Source organism: Rhinoraja longicauda, chromosome 2, assembly GCF_053455715.1.
Source record: "Rhinoraja longicauda isolate Sanriku21f chromosome 2, sRhiLon1.1, whole genome shotgun sequence".
Lineage (NCBI taxonomy): Eukaryota > Metazoa > Chordata > Chondrichthyes > Rajiformes > Arhynchobatidae > Rhinoraja > Rhinoraja longicauda.
The window spans coordinates 14099044-14121938 of record NC_135954.1 but is presented as its reverse complement, the minus strand read 5'-3'; the positions used below and the strand labels follow the sequence as shown (position 1 = coordinate 14121938).

Sequence of the window (22895 nt, the reverse complement as noted above, 5' to 3'; positions counted from 1 at the left end):
CATGCGCGGTGTCCCGTCCCCGTGCAATGGCGATGCTGCGGCGGTTGGCGCGTTCCTGGGTGGCCTTGGAGACCGCTGTGCTGCAGGCCCTCGGGCTTCAGCCGCCAATAGGTGAGAGAGAGCTCAGCCAGGCTGGGGTAAGGTATGGGGGCGCAGAGAAAGGTGGCGGTGCAGCAGGAGAGGGGAGAAGTACGGGTTGGTCAGTGCGGGTTGTGGGGAGAAGGCAGGAGAATGCATTCAAGAGAGAGCTAGATAGAGCTCTTAAAGATAATAATGCATTACATTTATATAGCGCTTTTCAAACACTCAAAGACGCTTTACAGGGATTTCTAGAACATAGAGAAGTGAATAAATAGATAAATAAGTAAACGAACAGAGAAAGGAGACAGAAGGTGAGGTGACCTTCAGTGGTTGAAGGCAATGCTGAAGAGGTGAGACTTCAGTGATGTTTTGAATGTGGTGAGTGAGGAGGAGTCTCTGACGGTTTGGGGTAGTGAGTTCCATAGGGTGGGAGCAGCGATGGAGAAAGCCCTGTCTCCCCAGGATCTGAGTTTGGTCCGGATGTGGGGGGACAGGAGATTGGCAGCAGCAGAGCGGAGGGTGCAGGTGGGAGTGTGCCTGTGGAGGAGGTCAGTCAGGTAGGATGGGGCCAGGTTATGGAGGGCTTTGTAGGTCATGAGGAGGATTTTGTACTGGATTCTCTGGGGGATGGGGAGTCAGTGGAGTTTGTAAAGGACGGGGGTGATATGGTCACGGATCGGGGAGTGGGTGAGTAGACGGGCAGCGGAGTTTTGAATGTATTGAAGTTTACTGATGATTTTTGAGGGTGAGCCATAGAGGAGGCTGTTGCAGTAGTCCAGACGGGAGATGATGAAGGCGTGGATGAGGGTTTCTGCAGCTGTGAAGGAGAGGGATGGACGGAGACGGGCAATGTTTTTGAGGTGGAAGAAGGCTGTCTTTGTGATGTGTTTGTCGAAGGAGAGGGTTTGATCAAAGATGATTCCAAGATTCCGGATGTGAGGGGAGGTGGATACTGGGAGGCCATCAATATTGAGGATGAAGTTTTGGGTGGATTTGGTGAGTGTTTTTGGACCAATGATGATGATTTCAGATTTGTTGCAGTTGAGTTTGAGGAAATTTAATTGAAGCCAAGATTTTATTTCAGTGATGCAGTTTGTCAGTGTAGAGTGTGTGGTGGTGGAGATTGACTTGGTGGAGATGAGGAGCTGGATATCATCGGCGAAGCAGTGGAAGTTGAGACCATGACGGCGGATTAATTGACCAAGGGGGAACAGGTAGAGGGATGAAGTTGAATGGTGGTGCTGGCTCGAAGGGGCGATTGGCATCCTCCTGCACCTGTTGTCTATTGAGAAGGGCTGAGAGGGAGAGATGGATAGACAATAGGTGCAGGAGGAGGCCATTCGGCCCTTCGAACCAGCACCACCATTCAATGTGATCATGGCTGATCATTCTCAATCAGTACCCCGTTCCTGCCTTCTCCCCATACCCCCTGACTCCGCTATCATGAGTTCTATCTAGCTCTCTCTTGAATGCATTGGCCTCCACTGCCTTCTGAGGCAGTGAATTCCACAAATTTACAACTCTCTGAGTGAAAAAGTTTTTCCTTGTCTCCGTTCTAAATGGCCTACCCCTTATTCTTAAACTGTGCCCCCTGGTTCTGGACTCCCCCAACATTGGGAACATGTTTCCTGCCTCTAACCTGTCCATCCCCTTAATAATCTTATATGTTTCGATAAGATCCCATCTCATCCTTCTAAATTCAAGCCATGATTGAATGGCGATGTAGACTTGATGGGCCGAATGGTCGAATTCTGCTCCTATCACATGAAGTCGGTTGGCTGTACCATCCTATGTCTTCTGACCCCATCTGCTTTGCCCTTGACATGGAGATGCAAGAGACTGTTGATGCCGGTATCTAAGTTCATAAGTTCTAGGAGCAGAATTAAGCCATTCGGCCCATCAAGTCCAATCATGGCTGATCTATCTTTCCCGCTCAACCCCATTCTCCTGTCTTCTCCCCATGATCCCTGACAACTGAACTGATCAATGCTGAGCAAAACACAAGGTGTTGGAGGAACTAAGTGAGTCGCACACCTGTGGAGGAAGATGTTTTCTGCTTATAGTTGATAGTGTTGCATTTCAAATGTAGAGTCATACCGATGCAATGAACTGTGGATGCTGGTTTACAAAAAGTACTGTAGTAACTCAAGGATTCCTATGTTGTACTCTTATTTATCAACCATAGCTCTCCTTTAACACCATAATCCCATCCAAACTCATCTCAAAATTCTTGGACGTGGGAATCGGCTCTTCTGTTTGCCACTGGACCCTTGACTTTCTGACCTACAGTCCTCAGTCAGTGAGGACAGGTAACAACACCTGGCACATTCTCAGTCCCCTACTGTACTACCTATACAGTACATGGCGCCGTCAGCGATGGCAGCCTCTCCAATGGTCTGTCATTTTGCCTTCGTTATTTTTAGTATGTTTTAAAAAGAATGTGTTAATGTTCTCTAGTTTGTTTTATGTGGGGGGGGGGGTGGGGGAAACCTTTTTTCAATCTCTTACCTTGCCGGAGATGCGAATATTTTCCGGATCATATCTCCGGTCGCTCTGCGGCCTAATATCATGGAGCTGGCGGCCTGCTCGAGACTGACTTTGAGCCCCACTGCGGGGCCGTGGACTTGCCATCGGAGCCTGCGATCTCTTGTCTGAGATTGACGCTCCAACCGCGACCTGCGGATTTCAACATTGAGGAGCTCGCAGTAGAGGCTGATGTCGGGAAGCTCCAAAGCCGCAAGGAGGTTCGACTACCCCCGACCCGGGGTCTGATCGCCCGGCGTGGGTAGCTAAGATCCTCCCCAATGCGGGAGCTTAACCCCCCCCAATACGGAGGGCCCAACCGCCGGCTGCGGGTGCCAAGATCGTCCCGACAACGGAAGGCTCAATGTCCCCGACCGCGGAAGGTCAAGGAAGGGAAGAGATTGAACTGTCTTTTCGCCTTCCATCACAGTGAGGAATGTGGAGGAGTCACTGTGGTGGATGTTTATGTTAAAATGTATTTTGTGTGTTTTGTTGTTTTTTATTGGTATGACTGTATGGCAAATCAAATTCCTCGTATGTTGCAAAACATACTTGGCTAATAAAAATATGATTATGATTAAATATGATTATTACAGTCACAACTGCACAGCCAACTTCAACTCTAATTCCATCTACAACTATTTAGGCAACGCCGTTGTTGTGACTCAAATCACGTGCAATGGCGAGACAGAATACAGGAATGAGATAAGAACTTAGTGACATTTGTGCAGGAAGGAACTGCAGATGCTGGTTTAAACCGAAGATAGACACAAAATGCTGGAGAAACTCAGCGGGACAGGCAGCATCTCTGGATAGAAGGAACGGGTGACTTTTCGGGTCGGGACATGGTGTCAGGACAATAACCTCTTCAATGTCAGCAAGACGAAGGAGCTAGTTATTGACTTCAGGAAGTATGGTGAACCCCCCGTGGCCATTGCGGGTTCTGCACCTGCAGTCCCACACCAGCAGGCTCCAGCCAGCACCAGCAGGAGGCACTGGTGCTATTGCCACCAACGCTGGGGTCCTGCCGCCCGACAATATCGCCAGTGCATTTTGTGCCTCCGGTTCTGGGGGGGGGTCCTGTGGCGGCTCCCAAGGGTCGGGCCATACCACTACCGACCGCTCGGCACGGGAATGGACCGGTCCAGGGGGGCCCGGGTATAAAGGGCGGGGTTTTAGGCACGATTGCTCTCTGGCAGACTCGATTGGTCTATAGACCGTAATAAACACATCGCTCCCGAAATACCCGGCTCCTCGCATTTATTTCGGGCTTTTTCGACACGCCACAAGGTGTTGATGAGCTTTTTTTGTGATTGCATCAAGCTTCTGGGCCTAAGACAGATCTTTAGAGATATGCAAAATCAAATATTTAACAGCTTTCTTGACCGTAGGATGTCCTAAAGCACTTCAAAACTAATTATGGGATAAGCAACAGTCAATTTGCATTTGTACAATCCCCTAAAGAGAGATACACGAATGACCCAATTATTTTTAAATAGGTTAAGAGATGTACATTGGATACCTTCTGCTCTTTGTTGAACAGTGCAATTTTATCTATACCGTACATTTGATGGATTAGTCTGCTTTGGTTTAATGTTACTTCGGAATAATTTAACCTTTCTTGATGCAGCACTCTCTTAATGCAGTTCTGGACTTTATACTTGAGTCTGTGAAGTTGAACATGAATTTACAGTCAGGGAGGTGGATAATTTAGTTTAGTGATGCAGCACGGAAACAGGCCCGGCGGTCTACTGAGTTCACGCCAACCAGTGATTCCTGCACGCTAACACTATCCTACACACACTAGGGACAATTTAACAATTTCTACCGAAGCCAACAGCCTTTAAACCTGTACGCCTTCGGAGTGTGGGAGGAAACCAGTCTCTCAAGTACAGACTCTTAAACACACCTACGTTCAGTTGCCATTGTATTTCCATTTTTGGCTGTGGCTAAGTCAGTACTTGCCCCATCGATTCATAACATGTGCATTTAAAATTATATTCAAAATTTGAGCTAATAAATAAAATGGTGTAGAACTAATGGAAGGGTCTCGACCCGAAACGTCACCCATTCTTTCTCCTCAGAGATGCTGCCTGTCCCAATGAGTTACTCCTGCATTTTGTGTCTATCTTCAAATTAAATCAATATCTGCAGTTCTTTCTGACACGAAATAATACATTGTCAGGTGCTTTCCTTCAGATGAGCAGTCTCAATCCTCTTGTTTCCTCAGTGAGCATCACGGAAATAGATTATGATTCTTATCACATTGATGTTTTGGGAGCGAACAATTCACCACATTTCTTGTCTTAAGCCAGTAGCCAAACTTCAAAAGCTCTTGCTTATTTATAAAGAGCTTTGGGACAAATTAAATCCATGAAAAGCTTCATGTAAATACTACTTAATCTCCACCACCTCAATTACCACTTTCAGCTAGTTTCTCTGATCTATGTTAAATATTTTTAATTCAGAAATGGAAGGTATAGAGGCGATGATGAAACTGCCTGTGGATATTTCTTAAATGGTTTACTCGATACAGTGTATGACAATAGACAATAGACAATAGGTGCAGGAGTAGGCCATTTGGCCCTTCGAGCCAGCACCGCCATTCACCGTGATCATGGCTGATCATCCACAATCAGTACCCCGTACCTACCTTCTCCCCATATCCCTTGACTCCGCTATCATTAAAAGCTCTATCTAACTCTCTCTTGTTCTTTACATTTAAAAAAACTGTAACTGATTAAGTTTTCGTACAATCCATTTGTAGGATATTGGAATCGTACAGACCCCATGGTTGATAGCTTCAAGACTTAGGACTACCTGACCATTCTTACACACTTGCTAGTCCTTTTAGTTCTCTTAATCATTAATCAAGCTATGGAAAGATCCATGAACGCTAATTTTGTACAATAACATCAAAGCGGCATGAACACTATCCAAAAAAGACACAGTGCTGGATATGCTGCCTGTCCTGCTGAGTTACTCCAGCACTTTGTGTCTACCTTCAATTTAAACCAGCATCTGCAGTTCTTTCCTACACACTTTGTCCTTTTTTTTGTAGACCGGCATCTGCAGTTCTTTGCTCCTACATGAACACAATCCATTCTTCCTCTCAACTACTGCCTTGTGTATCATTGTTCTTAATGTTTACTGGATGTAGGCATTCTAGAGTCCTCTTTGTGCTTGGTACCTGAGTAGTGTTGAAATGGGAATATTAGAACAGCTTTAGGAAAACTTCTGCATTCCTTAAAGTGAAGTCACTGTTTTACAAGAATTATTTTTTTGTAAGAGACGGAAGGAAGGAAAAGTAACTGGTTACTAGCATTACAGAAGAGTTATGGGATTCCACTGATAGACACAAAAAGCTGGAGTAACTCAGCGGGAAGGCAGCATCTCTGGAGAGAAGGAATGGGTGACGTTTCGGGTCGAGACCCTTCTTCAGACTGACTTGTTTGTACAGATTTAAGATTGGGATGTAAAATACTTTGATGGAGGAAACTGTTGCTGTTAAATATGCCATGCATATCATTACTGTTTTATGTTCGCAGCTTCAGACAGTTTTATGGTGCCCAGTATTTATTTTGTCATTCAAGTGTTATACCTTGTTCACAATTTTTCCTTAATCCTTTTTAGAAAAGTTTTTTTTTAGCTCTTTAAATTGTGAAGTATATTTGCTTTCACTGCTTTTTCTTTTGGCAATATCGTTTTGTTTTCTGCTCGTGTTTAAGTTTGCCATTGCCATTTTATTTCCATTTGTGAACTGACCTTCTCGTTCATTTGTTTGCTACTGAAACATTCCTCTTCTTTGTACTGTCAGTTTCCTCATTTATTAGTAATTAGACCAAGTGGACCTGTTGGGCCCATTCCTCGCAGAGGGGGGACAGGGAAGGGGAGAGGGTGTGATTGAGTGAGCACTGGACCAAAGCCTCTCCATATTGTAGCACCCTCAACCCCCCCACTCAATCCCCCTTATCACCCCCTCCTCCCTCCACTGACCCACTCCATCCCCCCTCCCACCCCCACTTGCCCCTCCCCTGCCCACACCCCCAATTGCCCCTCCCCCACTTGCCCTTCCCCTACCCCCACTCCCCCCAGTGCTGCCTCCACCCCCATTTCCCCCTCCCCACCCCTATTCCCCCTTCCCTCCCCCCCACTTGCCCCCACCTCCCTCCACTACCCCCACTCTCCCTGCCCGCACCCCACTCTCCCCCACCCCAATCTTCCCTCCTCCCCACCCTCACTCTCCCCCACTCCCATTCTTCCCTTCTTCCCTCCCTGCCCTCCTCCCCACCCCCACTCTCCCTGCCCGCACCCCACTCTCCCCCCACCCCCAATCTTCCCTCCTCCCCACCCCCACTCTCCCCCACCCCCACTCTCCCCCACCCCACTCTTCCCTTCTCCCCACCCTCCCTCCTCCCCACCCCCACTTTTCCCCCACCCTCTCCTCCCCACCCCCTCCTCCCCACCCCCTCGTCCCCATCCCCTCCCCCCACTCTCTCCTCCCCCACTCCCCCCCCCACCCCCACTCTCTCCTCCCCCCACCCCCTCCCCCATTCTCCCCTCTTCCCCACCCCCACTCTCCCCTGCCCCGCACTGTCCCCCTTCCTCCCCCACGCCCACTCTCTTACCCCGACACCCAACCCCCTCACCCTCCCCTGCCGCCCACACCCACTGGCCCCCTTCCCCCCACCCCTCCTCCCCCCACTCCCATAATAATAATAATAAATCCCACTTATCATAAATATTGGGCTGGCTAATTTTTTTAAACTGCTGTAATGGAATTATTATCCAATCCAGAAATTAAATGCATATCAAATACAGCAAACTCTCATTATAACAAACCATGGGGGGGGGGGGTGGGGGGGGGCAGGAGTGGTGTTTGTTATTGGTGATTGGCCATTATAACAGAGTAAGGTTTTATCATTGTATGTAGTTGAAACAAAGAACTGTAGATGAAGGTTAATACACAAAAGAGACACAAAGTGCTGGAGTAACTCAACGGGTCAGGCAGCATGTTTTGAGAACATGGTTAGGTGATGTCGGGACCTTCATCAAACTGATTCAGTCTACTGAGTTACGCCAGCACTTTGTGTCGTCTCCCCTTAAAACTGGATGCCGATGGAGGTCTTCACCAGCGAGCCCTCCTTCACCGTTTCACGCAGCTGATGTTGCGACTCATGTTGTAGACAATAGACAATAGGTGCAGGAGTAGGCCATTCGGCCCTTCGAGCCAGCACCGCCATTCAATGTGATCATGGCTGATCATTCTCAATCAGTACCCCGTTCCTGCTTTCTCCCCATACCCCCTGACTCCGCTATCCTTAAGAGCTCTATCTAGCTCTCTCTTGAATGTATTCAGAGAATTGGCCTCCACTGCCCTCTGAGGCAGAGAATTCCACAGATTCACAACTCTCTGACTAAAAAGTTGTAGTCCCTGGGGACAGCGCTCTCTTCAGTTCACTGCCAAGGACAAGACGTGCTTGGTCACCGTGGGGCTCCATCCCCTCTCACCTGTAGACTCTTGCAAGGTGGAGTATGTCGGCGACTCGGGAGAGAAGCAGGTGGGGGAGTGGGAAAAAGCCGAGTGGACAGAACGACGGGAAAGGGCGAGCGGCGGAGTAGAGTGGGGAGCAGACATAACTACTGCCGTCATCAAGAAGCAACAGTTGATGAGATGGGAAGGGAGGCCCACAGTGACCGATTGACCAAAGAAAACGCTGTCCTCGGGCTACAACGTGAGCCATTACCACAGCTATGTCACTGGACTGTGGTGGGTGAAGAATGTGTCGGACAGGTACATGGACAGGACAGGTTTGGAGGGATATGGGCCAAACACAGGCAGGTGGGACTAGTATAGTTGGGACATGTTGGCTGGTGTGGGCAAGTTGGGCCAAAGGGCGTGTTTCTATGACTCTATGACTCTAAGGGATTGGTGGTGCACCTTGCAAGTGGTGGCGTCGGAAACCGGGATCTAAATGGCGAGGAGTCGGCCCGAGCCGGGGGTGGCAACAACAGGTCATACGGTCAGAATGAGTAGAATTAGGCCATTTGGCCCATCACGTCTACTCCTCCATTCAATTATGGCTGATCTGTCTCCCCCCTACCCACCGGAAATTGGAGGAACAGCACCTCATATTTCGCCTGGGCAGCTTGCAGCCGAGCAGTATGAACATTGACTTCTCCAACTCTGTCCCTCTCTCCCCCTCCCCCTTCCCAGATCTCCCACTGTCTTCCTGTCTCCACCTATATCCTTCCTTTGTCCCGCCCCCCTGACATCAGTCTGAAGAAGGGTCTCGACCCGAAACGTCACCCATTCCTTCTCTCCTGAGATGCTGCCTGACCTGCTGAGTTACTCCAGCATTTTGTGAATAAATACCTTCGATTTGTACCAGCATCTGCAGTTATTTTCTTACACCCCCTAACCCAATTCTCCTGCCTTCTCCCCATAACCTCTGACACCCGTACTAATCAAGAATCTCATCTATCTCAGCCTTAAAAATATCCACTGACTTGACCTCCACAGTCTTCTGTGGCAAAGAATTCCACAGATTCACTAAAGAAATTTCTCCTCATCTCCTTCCTAAAAGAACGTCCTTTAATTCGGAGGCGATGACCTCTAGTCCTAGACTCTCCCACTAGTGGAAACATCTTCTCCACATCCACTCTATCCAAGCCTTTCACTATTCTGTATGTTTCAATGAGGTCCCCCCTCATTCTTGTAAACTCCAGCGAGTACAGGCCCAGTACCGACAAACGCTCAACATGGGTTAACCTACTCATTCCTGGGATCATTCTTGTAAACCTCCTCTGGACCCTCTCCAGAACCAGCACATCCTTCCTCAGATATGGTGCCCAAAATTGTTCACAATATTCCAAATGCAGCCTTACCAGCGCCTTATAGAGCCTCAACATTACATCCCTGTTTTTGTATACAAGCCCTCTTGAAATAAATGCTAGCATGGAGTTTGCTTTCTTTACTACCGATAGGTAGTCCACTACATCCGAAATCCATAGGGATTTATAAAGGGCTGCTTTACTGTACTAAAAATGAAAAATCCTGTACTAATGTGCTGCTATTTTACAAGGGATGAAAAATGTTTGCAATTATAAAGTGTCCGACACAGCTTTGGTACATTGAACCAAAGCTCTGCAACCAATTAATTATTTTCCAGACAGAAATAGGACAACTGCAAATTTCTGCACAGTAAGCTCCTGCAATCAGCAAAGTGATAATGATCAGATTTATGTAGTGATTTTGGTTGAAGAAAAAATATTGATCAGGACACTGAAGGAGATTTGCTGCACTTTGTAGCCAAAACCACTTGGGAGATGAGTGACTTGTACAAAAGGGACGGGTTACATCTTAACAGCAGGGGGACAAACATTCTGTCAGGCAGGTTTGCTAGTGCGACACCTGTGGCTTTAAACTAAGTAGTGGGGGGGAGGGGTTAACAAATTGTGAATATGAAGATGAGGTAAAAGGGAATACAGGAGATATTGCAAAAGACTCTCGGAAGAATGGGAACAGAAGTTCTAGAGGGGAAAAGAAATTAAGGGCAGGGCCATTTGTGACCGATGTGAGAGGGGAGGTAAATACAGAAGTTAAAGTGTTGTACTTAAATGCGCGTAGTATAAAAAATAAAGTGGATGAGCTTGAGGCTCAGTTAGTCATGGGCAAGTATGATGTTGTAGGGATCACTGAGACATGGCTACAAGAGGACCAGGGCTGGGAACTGAATATTCAGGGGTACACAACGTATAGAAAAGACAGACAGGTGGGCAGAGGGGGTGGGGTTGCTCTGATGGTAAGGAATGATATTCATTCCCTTGCAAGGGGTGACATAGAATCAGGAGATGTTGAATCAGTATGGATAGAAATGAGAAATTGTAATTGTAAAAAGACCCTAATGGGAGTTATCTATAGGCCCCCAAACAGTAGCCTCGACATAGGGTGCAAGTTGAAACAGGAGATAAAATTGGCGTGTCAAAAATGTAATGCTACGGTGGTTATGGGAGATTTCAACATGCAGGTAGACTGGGAAAATCAGGTTGGAAATGGACCCCAGGAAAGAGAGTTTGTAGAGTGCCTTCGAGATGGATTCTTAGAACAGCTTGTACTGGAGCCTACCAGGGAGAAAGCAATTCTGGATTTAGTGTTGTGTAATGATCCTGATCTGATAAGGGGACTAGAGGTAAAAGAGCCATTAGGAGGCAGTGATCACAACATGATAAGTTTTACTCTGCAAATGGAAAGGCAGAAGGGAAAATCGGAATTGTCAGTATTACAGTATAGCAAAGGGGATTACAGAGGCATGAGGCAGGAGCTGGCCAAAATTGACTGGAAGGAGGCCCTAGCAGGGAAGACGGTAGAACAGCAATGGCAGGTATTCCTGGGAATAATGCAGAGGTTGCAGGATCAATGTATTCCAAAGAGGTGGAAAGACTCTAAGGGGAGTAAGAGACACCTGTGGCTGACAAGGGAAGTCAGGGACAGCATAAAAATTAAGGAGAGGAAGTATAACATAGCAAAGAAGAGTGGGAAGACAGAGGATTGGGACTCTTTTAAAGAGCAACAAAAGTTAACTAAAAAGGCAATACGGGGAGAAAAGATGAGGTACGAGGGTAAACTAGCCAATAATATAAAGGAGGAGAGCAAAAGTTTTTTTAGGTACGTGAAGAGGGAAAAAATAGTCAAGGCAAATGTGGGTCCCTTGAAGACAGAAGCAGGGGAATTTATTATGGGGAACAAAGAAATGGCAGACGAGTTAAACCGTTACTTTGGATCTGTCTTCACTGAGGAAGATACACATAATCTCCCAAATGTTCTAGGGGCCGGAGAACCTAGGGTGATGGAGGAACTGAAGGAAATCCACATTAGGCAGGAAATGGTTTTGGGTAGACTGATGGGACTGAAGGCTGATGAAGCCCCAGGGCCTGATGGTCTGCATCCCAGGGTACTTAAGGAGGTGGCTCTAGAAATAGTGGAAGCATTGGAGATCATTTTTCAATGTTCTATAGATTCAGGATCAGTTCCTGTGGATTGGAGGATAGCAAATGTTATCCCACTTTTTAAGAAAGGAGGGAGAGGGAAAACGGGTAATTATAGACCAGTTAGTCTGACATCAGTGGTGGGGAAGATGCTGGAGTCAATTATAAAAGACGAAATTGCTGAGCATTTGGATAGCAGTAACAGGATCATTCTGAGTCAGCATGGATTTACGAAGGGGAAATCATGCTTGACAAATCTACTGGAATTTTTTGAGGATGTAACTAGGAAAATTGACAGGGGAGAGTCAGTGGATGTGGTGTACCTCGACTTTCAGAAAGCCTTCGACAAGGTCCCACATAGGAGATTAGTGGGCAAAATTAGAGCACATGGTATTGGGGGTAGGGTACTGACATGGATAGAAAATTGGTTGACTGACAGACAGAAAGCAAAGAGTGGGGATAAATGGGTCCCTTTCGGAATGGGAGGCAGTGACCAGTGGGGTACCGCAAGGTTCGGTGCTGGGACCCCAGCTATTTACGATATACATTAATGACTTAGACGAAGGGATTAAAAGTACCATTAGCAAATTTGCAGATGATACTAAGCTGGGGGGTAGTGTGAATTGTGAGGAAGATGCAATAAGGCTGCAGGGTGACTTGGACAGGTTGTGTGAGTGGGCGGATACATGGCAGATGCAGTTTAATGTAGATAAGTGTGAGGTTATTCACTTTGGAAGTAAGAATAGAAAGGCAGATTATTATCTGAATGGTGTCAAGTTAGGAGGAGGGGGAGTTCAACGAGATCTGGGTGTCCTAGTGCATCAGTCAATGAAAGGAAGCATGCAGGTACAGCAGGCAGTGAAGAAAGCCAATGGAATGTTGGCCTTCATAACAAGAGGAGTTGAGTATAGGAGCAAAGAGGTCCTTCTACAGTTGTACCGGGCCCTGGTGAGACCGCACCTGGAGTACTGTGTGCAGTTTTGGTCTCCAAATTTGAGGAAGGATATTCTTGCTATGGAGGGCGTGCAGCGTAGGTTCACTAGGTTAATTCCCGGAATGGCGGGACTGTCGTATGTTGAAAGGCTGGAGCGATTGGGCTTGTATACACTGGAATTTAGAAGGATGAGGGGGGATCTTATTGAAACATATAAGATAATTAGGGGATTGGACACATTAGAGGCAGGAAACATGTTCCCAATGTTGGGGGAGTCCAGAACAAGGGACCACAGTTTAAGAATAAGGGGTAGGCCATTTAGAACGGAGATGAGGAAGAACTTTTTCAGTCAGAGAGTGGTGAAGGTGTGGAATTCTCTGCCTCAGAAGGCAGTGGAGGCCAGTTCGTTGGATGCTTTCAAGAGAGAGCTGGATAGAGCTCTTAAGGATAGCGGAGTGAGGGGGTATGGGGAGAAGGCAGGAACGGGGTACTGATTGAGAGTGATCAGCCATGATCGCATTGAATGGCGGTGCTGGCTCGAAGGACTGAATGGCCTACTCCTGCACCTATTGTCTATTGAAAGCCACATAGTGACATCCAATTACTGCATTGTCAGGTTATCCAAGGAAAATAAGGAGGATGAGGGGTGATCTTACAGAGGTGGGGAAGAGATAGGGTAGACGCACAGTCTTTTGTCCAGAGTAGGTGAATCGAAGACCAGAGGACATAGGTTTAAGGTGGAGGGGAAACGATGTAAAAGGAATCTGAGGGGTACCTTTTACCCAGAGTACGGAATGAAGAATCTGAGGATATAGGTTTAAGTGAGAAGGGAAACATTTAAATAGGAACCTGAGGGACAAATCTATCACACACAGGGGAGTAGGTATCTGGACCGAGCTGCCAGAGAAGGTAGTTAAGGCAGGTACTGTTACAAAATTTTACAAAGACAGGATAGGAAAGGTTTAGAGGGATATGGGCCAAATGTGGGCATCTTGGTTGGCATGGGCAAGTTGTGCTGAAGTACCTGTTTCTATGCTGTCTGACTTTGTCTCTCTGAAATTTCCATTGTGGTTTCTGTAGTTCCACTTTTTAAAGACATAATTATTTTGGGGAAGATAAGTTTTTTTCCCACTGTTCCATTTAGAAGGGTTGTTTATTGGGAGTGATGTATTTTGCATTGAATTGCTAAGACATTTGCAGAGGATGTGTTTTTCCTGATTATTGTCACAAGAGGTCCTCAGCGAGCTATTTTAAGGCCACGAGCGTCTCGAGCAGCAGCAATGAGTGCTGCAGCATTTGAGTTCCCAAAGCTCTCCTGCAGACTTTAATGCTGATGTTTGTTGCAGCCTGATTCTTGTGCAATCGTGGTTACGTTGCAGCTAAAAGTTGATTCTCCTTTCACATATTGCTGCATTATGTTGTTTAACCCAAAAACCTCTATAAACTTGGTATTTTTTCAGACTAGCAGGATTTATAATTACAGTCATGTCTATTTTAATTCCTCCCACCCTCCGGGGTGAATGAGGCCTTTCTGCACATTAAATCCAAATTGTGAAATACAGACAGCATGAAATGTGACGGGTAAACTCTGAGCCTCTATTCCCCAGCACATTTACCCATAGAACAGTCACACCACACAGTCTTGACACCAACTCTCAAGCTTCTACTGTTTGGTACCTCTTTTGCACAAAGCAAAGGAAAATCTATCTGATTAGCAGTGCGACACAATATGAAATCACAATCAAACAACACAATGCAGGGTGATTATTCTCTGTTTCTGCTTTCAAGAAGACGCTTTCTGGTTCACCATTTCTTTAACGTACAGGATAGCCAGATGAAGTTTTCATACGATTGTTAATCTTGTAAATTGTCACAAGTGTGTAGGTAGCGGATACAAAAGTGGGATAACAGAACTAGTGTGAACAGGTGATCGATGGTTGGCATGGGCTCGATGGGCCTGTTTTTTGCTGTATCTCTAAACTAAAATATAACAAAAATATATTCAAAAAGCAAACATCAGAAATGGTAGGTCCTGGGAAATAAAAACAGATAATCCCTTCCCCTCCCCCTTCCCAGTTCTCCCACTGTCTTCCTGTCTCCACCTACATCCTTTCTTTGTCCCGCCCCCCCATGACATCAGTTTGACGAAGGGTCTCGACCCGAAACGTCACCCATTCCTTCTCTCCACAGATGCTGCCTGACCCGCTGAGTTACTCCAGCATTTTATTTATACCTTCGATTTGTACCAGCATCTGCGGTTATTTTCCTGCACATTCTTTGAGCTAATGTTATTTTGAAAGAGGGGAGGATACCAAATCCATTGCTGGAGGCGTTCTGCTGATGATGATGTCATAATTAATGATCAAAAATTCTCATTACACTGGGAACAATTAGTCAACAAGTCCATGGCCCTGGGGAGGACACGACAATAGCTTCTCTGTGCTGAGGTATCATCAGTTCCCTAACACTCTTTAAAGCAACCCACATCTTTTCTCAATTTTTCTTGCATGCTTTTTTTTTTACCTTTAAGCTAATAATCCAAGCCAGGATCAGGATCCACAGATTCTGGTAAACATTATTTATCACATATGAACGATTGAAGGACACGAGGCCCGCAGAAATAACGCCATTACTATCATAACTCTAAAAACGCTTTCCTTCAGATTCAACAAGTCGTGATCACCTGTTCCCTCCCTCGTTGTACATCAGACTAATTGTAGTAGCTCTGAAACCACTCCAGCCACGATCAATTAACACAGAGCGTCCGGATTGCACCCTGTACTCACTAATATCGTGTATGGTCTTTCCGCTGACCGGTTAGCACGCAACAAAAGCTTTTCACTGTATCTCGGTACACGTGACAATAAACTAAACGATATGTTTAGGAAGAAACTGCAAGTGCTGGTTTACATCGAAGATAGACATAAAATGCTGGAGTAACTCAGCGGGTCAGGCAGCATCTCTAAAGAAAAGGAATAGGTGATGTTTTGAGTCGTTGTCTCGCTGCCTGACCCGCTGAGTTACTCCAGCATTTTGTGTCTATCTTCAAACTGTTTCTTATCAGACATCACATTTTTAACCAAGATAAAAACTGGTACAGGCAAATGGCCAGTGTTGAAATAAGCAACAGTGCTCCCTGGTATTAATTTTCTTTTTCATCTACCTTCCACTTTAACATGAAAGGCTGCTCCTTCGAAGGCCTCAAAAACATGATAAAGCCAATATCATATCGACAATCTTATGCCAATAACTCTGTTTCTCTGGCTGTCACCATTCCTCAGGGCACAGCTAAAGGGCTACTGCAGCATGTACTGTACATGTCCATATGTCTTTTAAATGTTGTTATCGCACCTGCCTCAGCAACCTCCTATGGCATCTCATTCCATCCACACCACCCTCTGGTTAAAAGAATTTGCCCCTCAGGTTCCTATTAAATCTTAGATAGACACAAAAAGCTGGAGTAACTCAGCAGGACAGGCAGCATCTCTGGAGAGAAGGAATGGGTGACGTTTCAGGTCAAGACCCTTCTTCAGACTGGTTAGGAATCTATTAAATCTTTCCCACCTCACCTGAAACCTATATCCTCTGGATCTTGATTCCCCCATCCTTGATAAAAGACTGTACATTCACGCTATCAATTGCCCTCATGATGTTAGACAGCTCTATAAGATCACCCCTCAGCCTCCAGCGATCCAAGGAATAAAATCCTAGCATGCCTAACCTCTCCCTGTAGCTCAGGTCCTGAATCGTGGCAACATCCTCATAAGTTTTCTCTGCACCCTTTCCAGTTTAATGACATCGTCAACCAGGATGACCAAAACTGAACACAATACTCCAAATGTTTTAATTCAACATCCCATTTTGGCCTGGTAACTTTCAACAGCCATTCATTAGATCAAGGCACCTTTCAGCCAGTACTGATGAACGGTCACCAAACTAATGTTCACTTGTGCTCTGGTATGCCCCCCCGCCCCAAACTTTCCATTTTAATTTCATCGACACCATTCACGATTAAGAAACCTTCATCTTCCTCTTTCTGCAACACCACCATTTGTTTTTTTTAAAAGATTTTAGAGATACTGATCGGAAACAGGCCCTTCAGTCCACTGAATGGACTGAGGAGGCCATTCTCTCCTCCCCCACCCCCACTCTAACTCTCCCCCACCTCCCCTTTCTCCACGACCCCCCCTTTACCCCAGTCTCTCCTCCCCCACCCCCCCATTCTCTCCTCCCCCACCCCCCCATTCTCTCCTCCCCCACCCCCCCATTCTCTCCTCCCCCAGCCCCACACTTACTCCCCCCACACCCCCTTTCCCCCACTCTCTCTTCCCCCCACCACCAAGCCCCCTCATATCTTAGATATAAGATAGGATATATTAGCATTTCAGGCAATCTGGAAGAGATTCGCTATGCTAATTCCTGGGATGCAAGGTTTATCTTAATGGCTAAAATAATTAGATGTGTATTTTTTAGTCTATATTTGTGAACAACTACTCTAATCACTCATTAGTATTATGGACCAACCCAGTTCCTACCACTCCCCAATTTCTGACCTGCTTAAGAGAATTAATCTCGTGGATATTGAAACTTTAGCAATGAAGTGTGAGGACGACTTGGCTCTCAAATCTCGCATTTTACTGAGTGTGTGACTTAAGAATTTTGTGACTGTTGTTCTTAACTTGCATTCCTTTCCCGATTGCTGAAATTTATTATAGGATGGATTTAAATGTCTGGTTATCAGGTTTCCTGAGAAGAAACAATAAAGTAGTCTGAAATAAAAACAGAAAAAGCTGGAAATGGCTGAAAAGTTAGCATTTGTGAAAAGAGAAACGGATAGCTTTTCCAGTCCAGAACTCTTCGTCAGAAGGTGACTTTTATTTTCCTGCATCAAATGCACTTCAATGGCTCCAGACCATTTTGAGATGTCCTGCAATGACAAACAAGTGTTATTTGGTTGTTATGCAAGTCTTCCCACTATCTGTCCCTGGTGATGAACAAATAGCTTTGATTGTTCTGTCAATGAACTCTGATTTGTTTACTTTTCCTACTTTCAGCTCCTGCATTGGCATTACAAGCTCCAGCATGCTTCCCCCAATGTGACCCTGAGTCCTGTGAGAATGACCAGTCTGACAGCCCTAGCTTCTTAGACAACATCTTCCTGATGGCAGCACCCAAGAAACGCCGCACCATCGAGGTTAACCGCTGCAGGAGAAGGAATGTCAGAAAACTAGAAAAAGTTAAGGTACTTGTAATAAAGAATTGGGTAACAGTATGATTTTTGCAGCAACAGGCAAGAATTAATCTGGCAACTTTATCCCCTTTTCTTCCTCCACCATCCCAAGCCCCTACAGAAACCCTCCAACGTGCCTAATTATATTTGTTGTGAGTGATTTATTTTAGTGTTTGTGCTTGGAGAACAATAGAGCATGGAAGGAAGTTTTGCTTTCCAATCTGTCCTACTGCCCTGCTCTTTAAACATAGCCTTGTACATTTTTCCTTTTTAAGTAAATATCCTTTTCTCAAAGTTACTTTTGAAATGGGTTCAACAGTTCTTTTAGGCAATGAATTCCAGGAAATCAATGCATGAAGACCAGAACTGACCTTCGAGGTTAGGTCAGTTTTAGAGAATGGAGGGCGCATCTTATGTTTGCGTCATTCTGTTTGATGATACAATATTTCACTTTAAAGTCAGTGCTCACCTCTTCCTGTTTCATTCTTGAACGCTCACTGTCTCCACCGTCCCCAACTCTTGTTGTTTATTAGCTCCTGCTGTTCCCAATTACTTGTCTGCATAACAAATATGTAGCTTGTGTAAAAATTAAGTCTCCCTTTCTGCAAGGACTGCTGTGTTTAATGGAGCGTCATACTAATGAATTGAATCTGTATATGTTATCATACATGCTTTTCAGAACAAGGTAGCTTTTGAGTAACTTTCTGTCTGAATTTGGCATGAAAGCTAAATTCAATCCTTGCCTAAGCATCATCAGCAAAATAATCACTCAAAGTGATCAGAGCTTCCTGGTGATGGACTGAATTTAATTGTGGCAAACCCCAAAATGCCTTTATGCCTTTAGTATTGATAGACACAATGCTAGAGTAACTCAGCGGGTCAGGCAGCATCTCGGGAGAATGATAGGCAAATTGTTGGCCAACGGTAAGGCATGGTGGTAGCGCCGGAGAGCACCATCAAAGCGATTTACTGGAGTCACTGCCTCAAAAAGGCAGCCGGTACCATCAAAGATCTACACCACCCTAGCCACACACTCATTTCACCCCTGCCATCGAGAAGAAGGTACAGGAGCCTGAAAACTGTAACGTCCAGCTTCAGGTACAGCTTCTTCCCTGCAGCCATTAGGCTATTAAACACTACAAACTCAAATAAGCTTTGAACTACAAGGACTATCATTGTCATTATTGACTATTATTGTTTGTTTTTTATGTGTGCATGTGCATGTATATACACACACTTTTCCTCATTTATTATATTGTTTACAGTGTACTATGTTTACAAATTCTGTTGTGCGTGTTGTGCTGCCGCAAGTAAGAATTTCATTATTCTAAATGGGACATATATATGATAATAAAACACTCAACTCTCAACTCTCTTGTGAGTAGCTGGAACCACAGAGGGAGAGAAATGAGAGAGGGAACGAGAGGGGGAGAACTTCTTCAAAGTAGGCTTCAGGTTTTGCTATTAGTATAGCTTTGGTTGGGCTGGGTGGCAAGTGAAAAGCATCCTGTTGAAGTTGCTCATTTGTGTCAGTTAACTAAATAATATTTCAGTAGTTCGTGTAAAATGTGAGCCAACGATGTAAATTTAGATTTTTAACTTTAAGCTTAACAGATGCAGTAAATTTGTTCAGTTTTGTTTTCATTTGTTTTGTTTTTCGAATTTCTTATTTCAGAACAACATAGAAGTTTGCCAAGTATGTGGCCAGTTGAAATTGAAGCACGTGCTGTGTGCCTACTGTTACCAGAAGGTTGTACATGAAACTGCCGTTGTACGTGCACAGATTCAGGAGCAGGAAGGAAGGCCACTGAATGCCCCTGCAGTGGAGACAGTCTTGCTTTATCAGGGGGAGAAAGCAACGGAGGCCGACAAAGGGAAGAGGATCATTGAGAGGAACCGAAAGCGGCCATCGTGGTTTACAGTAGGTTCATGATGTGGACAGCGCACAAGTAGTGCTGAGACATTTCGGTTAAAAATGAAATACAGGCCAAGTCAAAATGTGCCTCTGAAACTAGAAACACAAAATGATTGCTTGTTGACGCAGCAAGGTTTGTTTCAAGAACTTGGAGTGATCTGAAGATTTTTAAAAGCACAAAGTGCTTGAGTAACTCAGTTGATCGGGTAACAACTCTGGAGAACATGAAGGCAATGTCTCTGGTCAGCACCCTTCATCAGACTGACTCTGAAGAAGGGTCCCAACCTGAAACATCCTCCATGTTTTCCAGTGAGTCTGAAGAAGGGTCCTGACCAAAAACGTCACTTATCCATGTTCTCCAGAGATGCTGTCCGACCTTCAGAGTTACTCCTGAACTTTGTGTCTTTTTGTGTAAACCGGTATCTGAAGCACCCTCCTGTCTACTGATCTAAAGATAATTGTAATAAATTCTCCTATTCAAAATGTTGTTTGGGGTTTTTTTTAAATAATATGATGTCATTTTTAAAGATGACAGAGGGATCTTTTAGTGACTTCTTTCTTGACATTTCTTGATTTTAGATGACATCTCTAAAGTGGGCACAGATATTAATTTCAGAAAGCATTTCGAAAGCAAAAAAACAAAACAAAAAAAAGCCACATTTTTAATTTAAAAATATATATATTTCTCAGTAGTATTTTTCCAAATAGTTAGGAAAATAATTTTTGCACACTATGTTTGTCCATCACCATTCCTTTTCCCCCCTTCCCCTCTGCTTATCTCATCTGACACCCTGGCCTTTCTTGTATCCCCCTGCCAATCATCTATTTATATAATCATTAATTAATAGAAGAAACTTTTATTTCTCCCCTTTGTCACTTTCCAATTTCTCTTGTCCCCTTAGTTTAATTTAAACAAACATTTGACAAGCATCTTTCAATTAAAACCTTGTGGCAGCCCCCACTCCTTGCTCTGTGATTTGTGCTTATTTTTGACACACTTTAGGTTAGGTATTGACTTAATAGATTCAGTCTGAAGAAGGGTCTCGACCCGATACGTCACCCATTCCTTCTATCCAGAGATGCTGCCTGTCCCGCTGTTTCGCCATCAATTTGTGTCTAGATTCAAAATGAAGCTATATTGCTTATGCTATTCATGCACTACCATCCTCGCCAAGTGCCCTTTTATCCCCTTGATCAAGAGTTTTTTGATCTGTTGTATCGGACAGCTTTTCTCTGCCATTTAGCCGTGATTCTGCTTCATGTAGTGGACTTGAAACTTAAAATGGAATGATCAGAATATGCTTCCCCAATTCTTACGAGGCTTCATTTTGTTTTGAAGATGTACTACAGAATAGGCTTGCTAATGTGGCCCATTCAAAATATGGTTATTCTCTGAGAAGCACTTGGTTGAATGTGAAGTTTTTCTCTTGGAGAAAAGGGATCATTATTATTTTGTGTGCATTTCTGCAGTTGGTGAGCGTTGCTGATGTGGGTGATTCATCTTCCAGTAATGTTGACTTCAAAGTACCAGAAGGAGGTGACTCGCTGATCAATTCTCACTCTGCCTCCTGTTTTCAGTTCAGTGGAATGGTTGATATCAGGAGATTTCCTAGTCTATCCTCTGATATAGTCAAATCTCCATTTTTGGTGTTCATTCTTTTAAAGATTGTTTTCACGATAGTCAATGCATTTTTCAATACAGGGCAAAAAACAAGGATGATGATGTGTGAAAAACGTGGCCTTTAAGCCTTATGTTTGCAAAACTATTCTGCTTCAAACGCAATACCATTTCAACATATGTCTGAAAGATAATTTTACGTAAAATTGCCCTTGAAAGATCTCCTGTTGCCACAACCTTTTTTTGATGAGATGCTTAAGTTGCCTCCGATTATACATATTTAAGGTGTGCTTGTTTTCAGCCTGCTGTAATCAAATATATAAAAATAAGGTAACTGGTGTCATCGAGTCACAGTTAGAGTCATATAGCATGGAAACACGCCCTTTGACCTACTTGCCCAGGCCCATCTACACTAGCCCCACCTGCCTGTATTTGGCCCATATCCCTCTGAACCTATCCTACCCATGAACCTGTCTAAATGCTTCTTAAACATTGTGACAGTACCTCCCTCAACTATCTGCTCCTGTAGCTCTTTCCATACACCCACCACCCTTTGTATAAAAACAAAGCCAGCTCTCAAGTTCCTATTAAATCTTTCCCCCCTTACCTTAAACCTGTATCCTCTGGTTCTCGATTCCCCTACTCTGGGCAAAAGACACTGCGTTTACCCGATCTATTCCTCTCATGGAAAATATAAAATCTTTTGTAAATAAAACTAATTTTTCGATTTGCACGGCAAAAGTAGTGATGTTCACCTGGGATTTTTTTTTTATAGGGAAAGTTCAATCGAGCCAGCCAATTAAAATGTCTATTATACTTTTCAGAACCTCCCTTTGCCTGAAGAGAGCAGATGACCAGAATTTAGTGCAAGCCAATTTTCAGAGCTGAAGTGTTTTATCCTGCCCTTCACAGCCATGATAGGTTGGCAGCAACCTTGATTCCAAGGAGGAAGGTGGCGAGTTCAAGCCCTTTTCCCGAGATGCAGGGGAATTCTAAGCAAACTGAGGTATAATTACTTGAATGGAAATTAAATCAAGGCACCATAATTCCTCTCAGATAGATGTTACAAATTCTAAAACAGGGCAAACAAAAGCTCTCCCCTGTGGACTGACCAATATATTTATTCTTCAACCAACATCTTAAACACTATCTGATTGTTCAATTATTAATTATAGAATGTTACCATGCACAAATTTCTACAATTTCTTTATTTCAGCGGTGACTAAACGTTATAAAATCCTTTCAGATAGCTCAGTCATGAAATCAAAATTTTTTTTCTTTGTGTAACAAGAAACTGCAAATGCTAGTTTACACCGAAGATAGACACAAAATGCTGGAATAACTCAGCGGGTCAGGCAGCACCTCTGGAGAAAAGGAATAGGTGATGTTTTGGGTTGAGACTTCATCAGACCCTTTTTCTATTCTGCACATGAACTGGTCTCTATTTAGTGTTTTTCCACATCAGCAGCTGTTCGCGAAGGAACGCAACCCGTGAAGAATCAATAAGCTGTATTTCCATAGCAAACTCAAGCCTTTTTGCAAGAATAATGCTGAGTAGAAAAGAACAAACAATGAGAAGTGAAAGTGCTGGGATAGAGGAAAGTGC

At 44.6% G+C, this 22895-nt stretch overlaps 1 protein-coding gene across 1 annotated transcript; it reads left to right on the top strand.

Annotated features, from left to right (window-relative positions):
- The first annotated feature begins 15 nt into the window (after window positions 1–15).
- mrpl32 (mitochondrial ribosomal protein L32) lies at window positions 16–20163 on the top strand. The gene is made up of 3 exons (XM_078427214.1): window positions 16–111; window positions 17581–17768; window positions 19432–20163. Exons 1-3 carry the CDS (start codon window positions 27–29, stop codon window positions 19687–19689), a joined length of 531 nt encoding a protein of 176 aa, XP_078283340.1. The 5' UTR covers window positions 16–26; the 3' UTR covers window positions 19690–20163.
- Window positions 20164–22895: the final 2732 nt, after the last annotated feature.

What these genes read in the sequence shown, in the direction of transcription:
- mrpl32 (XM_078427214.1), top strand. Translation starts at nt 27, where the DNA reads ATGGCGATGCTGCGGCGGTTGGCGCGTTCCTGGGTGGCCTTGGAGACC. An exon ending in CGGGCTTCAGCCGCCAATAG is followed by an intron (nt 112 to 17,580) that starts GTGAGAGAGAGC and finishes TCCTACTTTCAG; the next exon opens with CTCCTGCATTGGCATTACAA. An exon ending in GAAAACTAGAAAAAGTTAAG is followed by an intron (nt 17,769 to 19,431) that starts GTACTTGTAATA and finishes TTCTTATTTCAG; the next exon opens with AACAACATAGAAGTTTGCCA.